The sequence below is a fragment of the Raphanus sativus genome, chromosome 8 (assembly GCF_000801105.2).
Source record: "Raphanus sativus cultivar WK10039 chromosome 8, ASM80110v3, whole genome shotgun sequence".
Classification (NCBI taxonomy): domain Eukaryota; kingdom Viridiplantae; phylum Streptophyta; class Magnoliopsida; order Brassicales; family Brassicaceae; genus Raphanus; species Raphanus sativus.
Window position 1 is genome coordinate 23,220,819 of NC_079518.1, and position 4,651 is coordinate 23,225,469.

General features: G+C 39.9%; 1 protein-coding gene across 1 annotated transcript; it reads left to right on the plus strand.

Moving 5' to 3' along the window:
- Nucleotides 1–1,856: 1,856 nt before the first annotated feature.
- On the plus strand, nucleotides 1,857–4,312 carry LOC108818925 (receptor-like cytoplasmic kinase 1). The gene is made up of 8 exons (XM_018591880.2): nucleotides 1,857–1,888; nucleotides 2,140–2,263; nucleotides 2,351–2,601; nucleotides 2,712–2,838; nucleotides 2,926–3,199; nucleotides 3,337–3,469; nucleotides 3,624–3,710; nucleotides 3,971–4,312. Exons 2-8 carry the CDS (start codon nucleotides 2,179–2,181, stop codon nucleotides 4,097–4,099), a joined length of 1,086 nt encoding a protein of 361 aa, XP_018447382.1. The 5' UTR covers nucleotides 1,857–1,888; nucleotides 2,140–2,178; the 3' UTR covers nucleotides 4,100–4,312.
- Nucleotides 4,313–4,651: the final 339 nt, after the last annotated feature.

The window sequence follows — 4,651 nt, forward strand, 5'->3', positions numbered from 1 at the left end:
CTTCCCCTCCTTCGTTTTCTCTTTAGATGCTCGTCGTGTCCATGTCGGTCTCTTCCGCCTTGCTCGTTTTCTCTGGGTTTCTAAGAGCTCTCTCCGGCGAAGAGCCTGTGCGCAAGGCTCGTCTTTCCGGTTGGTATTCACGTTCTCTGGAGGAACGGCGCTGTTAGCAGCGGTAACTCGTGGGTTGTCGGCTTTTAGGGAGGGAGTAGATCGATTGTCTCTATTCGATTTTCTCCTTGTGTTTTAGTCGTTGTCAGGGTCTCTGGTTCAGTTTTCCTTCTGGCCATGGTGGTCTCTGCCGTGTCTGGTTGTTGATAGTTGCTTTTCTTCTGTTTTTTTTTTGGATCGTGGGCTCGGCATTTGGAGTTTTATGCCTTTTGGTTGCTTGTCGGATGACAAGGCTTCTTCCTTTTTAGTGATTGGGTGAGATTCTTCCTTTGTTTGTAGAGTGCGGACCGAGTTTCGTATTCCCCTACTCGAGGTATGAAGTCTCTGGTTTTGAGTGATTGGATGGGTTTCCTTCATAGATTGTAGAGTGTGGATCGAGTTGCGTGTTCCCCTACTCAAGGTTGGAAGTCTCCGGTTCTTGGTCTTATCGTTTGGCGGACAAGGTAGCTTCGATAAGGTTGGTCTCGGTGTTTGAGTGGAAGGTTCCGGGTGTTGGCTTTAGGCAGCAGCAGCGTTCTTCCCAATCATTGGCGTTTTCTCCTTTCTTAAGTCTGCTAAGTTTTATTATATGGTTCTTTCGTAACTGGTAATCGTTTCAGGTATTATTGTTGATTTTTCTTGTGTTTGTATTTTTTTTGTTTGCTTTAAGTCACTCATGTGTGGGTTTGAGTTGCTCCAGTGTGGGCCTATGCAGCCACTTCTTATGGGCTATGTTGTTGTTTTAAAAGCGCCCCCGTGTGGGCTTTTGTTTCCTTTCCTATAGGCTTTTGGTTCTAGAACCAGTTCGTTTGGCTGCCCGTTGTTGTATGGTTTTTCGGTGTTGGCAATAAATAATTTTCAATTTGGGAAAAAAGGAATGCAAAGTGTCATATAGTGGATCTGGATGAGATCTCGGGCTCGACTCGGTGAAGCTCTCCGGTGATAAGAGTGCAAGCGAGGGTTATGGATGCGGTGGTATGATTTCGGCGATATCTGGCGAAACAGCGGTTCGCTTCATTTTCTCCAGCAACAGCCTCGTAGGTTTGGATCACAAGGTGGGATCGATTGACGCATGTCTTGTGGATGGGCGGATGTCAACACGTGGGTGGTCATGCAAGAAAGATGGCACCGCACGATTATGGTTTCCTTAGGGTTCCTTGGTTTTAGACCTTGTGCTGGATTTTTGTTTTGTTATTATGTTTTAGTGTATGTTGGTTTTGTTTGGATTCTAATCCATTTATAAAACAACTTGATGGAAAAAAAAGTCAAGAGTGAAGAAAAAAAGGAATGCAAAATGTTATATAGTGTAATATAAGTTATAGAAAGTGATTCTGAATGTAAATCTTTCTTGGTTATAACATAATGGAATGAGTTAAAGAAATTGTTTTAGGAACATAAAGTGTCCTATTGTGTAATGAAAACTGAGAAAATGATCCTGAGTGTAAGTCATTTTTTTATGATAGAGAACCTCAAAAAGTGATTTAAACGGTTAATAACTCTACATCAAAACTCAAAAGCGATCCTAGATGTAAAATTAATTTTGATAGAGTTAAAGGGTAATAAGGGTATTTGATTAAGTCTGCCAACTAATGAGAGAGAGAGGTTTAAAAAAAGTGATCATCATCCTCTAAAAAGGAGACGTCGAACCATTTACCAAAGCTTAAACACTAAGCAGAGATATAGCAATTTCAAAAATTCTCTCTCTCTCTCTCTCTACTTTCCCAACTTCGTCGCCAAACAGGTACTCTCTCATGCTTCTTCTTCCTCCTCCTTCGTACAGAGTTTCCATCTTGATACCACCCTGAATTAAAGAACTCTCTCTCGAGGGAATTCCGAAACTTATCTCGATTTTGATTTATTAAACGGAACCCTAAAATAAGTTTATTGCTTCCTCCTTTCTTAGTTCTAATTCCGTTTCCTTGGATTGACTTGCGGTCACTCTTAGCTCTACAAAACCTTATTCTGATTGTCTTCTTTTTTTTGGTAATTCAGTTAACTTGTCGTGTAATAGAAGAGTTAGTTGTTGTAATCATGAGCTGTTTCGGTTGGTGTGGGAACGATGATGGTTTCCGTAATGCTGATGATACTAGACCAATGCCAACCCTCATCCCTGCAGGTATCTATCTCTCCACTTCCTAATATCATTACTCTCCACTCCTTTTTGGCTTCATGTGTGGATTATTATTTTTGATTCTCCTAAAAGGTGACAGTGGAAGCCACTATCTAAGATCTGATCCACCCATGAATCAGCCTGTTCTTCAGATGGAGCCTATTGCTGTACCAGCCATTCCTGCTGATGAGCTGAGTGATGTAACCGATAACTATGGTTCCAAGGCCTTGGTCGGTGAGGGTTCTTATGGAAGGGTGTTTCACGGTGTTCTTAAAAGCGGTGTAACATCTGCAATTAAGAAACTTGACTCTAGTAAGCAGCCTGACCAAGAATTTCTTTCCCAGGTATAGTAGTGGTTACTAAAAGCACATTATGTTGGTCCTTTGAGAATGTTCTGTTTAGTTTTGTTTTGTTAATGAAGTAGATTTTTTTTTTTTTTTTTCAAAAAAAACAGATATCAATGGTTTCGAGATTGCGACACGAGAATGTTATTGCACTTGTGGGTTATTGTGTTGATGGCCCTCTCCGTGTTCTTGCTTATGAGTATGCTCCTAACGGATCTCTTCATGATGTTCTTCATGGTGAGTAATTCACGTTATATGATGGATTAGTCTCACTGGAGAGAGTTGAAGATATTGAAACTATGGTACCTTTTTTTGGTGGTGCAGGCCGAAAAGGTGTGAAAGGAGCGCTGCGGGGTCCTGTTATGACGTGGCAACAGAGAGTCAAAATCGCTGTTGGTGCAGCCAGAGGACTCGAGTACTTGCACGAGAAGGTGAACCCTCAGGTTATCCACCGAGACATCAAATCCAGCAACGTGCTTCTGTTTGATGATGATGTTGCCAAGATTGGTGATTTCGATCTCTCTAATCAAGCGCCTGACATGGCTGCTAGGCTTCACTCAACTCGTGTCCTAGGAACCTTTGGCTATCACGCTCCTGAGTAATCCCCCTTTTGTATATATTAGTTCATTCAAACAAATCAGCTTGGTTGTCTTGCTCAAACGCTGTTTTCTACTTGCCTCTTTTTCTCGCAGTTGAATTCTAGAGCTTAAACAATGTTGGGTTATGTGTTTTCAGGTATGCAATGACTGGAACATTGAGCACAAAGAGCGACGTGTACAGTTTTGGCGTTGTTCTGTTGGAGCTCCTTACTGGTCGTAAACCAGTCGACCATACCTTACCTCGTGGACAACAAAGTCTAGTGACATGGGTAATGTTTAGTGCTGGTTTGCTTTTATTGATAAACGAAGGTTTTTAGAAGCCCAATTTGACTCGAAAATATCAGAAAATTTGTTGAAGGTTTTAAAGAATAAAAGTCTAGTTATTGTTACCTAAATAGCATCGATTTTGTATGTTTGTCTCAGGCAACCCCTAAACTGAGCGAAGACAAGGTGAAGCTATGTGTTGATGCAAGACTACTTGGAGAGTACCCCTCCAAAGCTGTTGCCAAGGTATTAATAATCATAACATTGCTTTCTCATCTCATTGTTTCATTGCAGCATATAAAATACTTCGGTTATAACTTAGAAGCCTAGTTTTCTCTGTTGAGATTAAAACTTAAGGAAATAGGGAGAAAACCACATTCTTTTTTTTCTTACCTTGTACTTGAAAATGCCAAATATAAAAAAAGCAATAGTTGTTGTGGTCCACATTCATCTCTATGACAATTGAGTCTGTGGTCTTATATTTTTGCCATATGATGGATGATCAGCTAGCTGCGGTGGCTGCCCTGTGCGTGCAGTATGAGGCAAATTTTAGACCAAACATGAGCATTGTGGTGAAGGCACTTCAACCTCTTCTAAACCATCCTCGTTCTACTCCACATAGGAACCCTTATTGATCATCAGGTCTCCAAACCACATCTCAGCTGCTGCTTCACAATGATTAATCAAATGTGTATTCATTTTGGTTTTGCATTTAGGTCCCACTTTTGAAGAGTTGTGTATGTATTTCTCAAAATTATCTGTATTCTGTTATGTAATTTCGAGGTGGGAAGACAAAACCAAATTATACTTTGTTTATTGTTAACTTAATAATGATTTCACAAATCTCACTATTAAATTTTGACTAGAGATTTTCTTTTTAGGATGAATGTAAAAGATTGAAACAGATTACATTATTTAGAAGATTTATCTTACATCATTTTGGCTCTGTATACACGGCATAGAAGGAACCACCGTATAGAAATCTTGTGTAAGACTAATTTTAATGATTTCTATAATGAAATCTACCCAAGACCAAAACTAGATTTATCTTAATTCAACGCTAATAGTGTACTAAGAGTAGAAGAAAGAAATACCAACCTTGATCCATGCTTAGTTAGGCTTAGTATGGATAAAACTCCACCAGTTGGTCTTCTCTATCCATAATCTTTCACTTTTTAAGATTCCTT

Bases quoted from the DNA above. Each gene is read 5' to 3' on its own strand.
- LOC108818925 (XM_018591880.2), top strand. From the start codon at position 2,179: ATGAGCTGTTTCGGTTGGTGTGGGAACGATGATGGTTTCCGTAATGCT. The intron at 2,264-2,350 runs GTATCTATCTCT...TTCTCCTAAAAG, and splicing joins GCCAACCCTCATCCCTGCAG to GTGACAGTGGAAGCCACTAT. The intron at 2,602-2,711 runs GTATAGTAGTGG...CAAAAAAAACAG, and splicing joins ACCAAGAATTTCTTTCCCAG to ATATCAATGGTTTCGAGATT.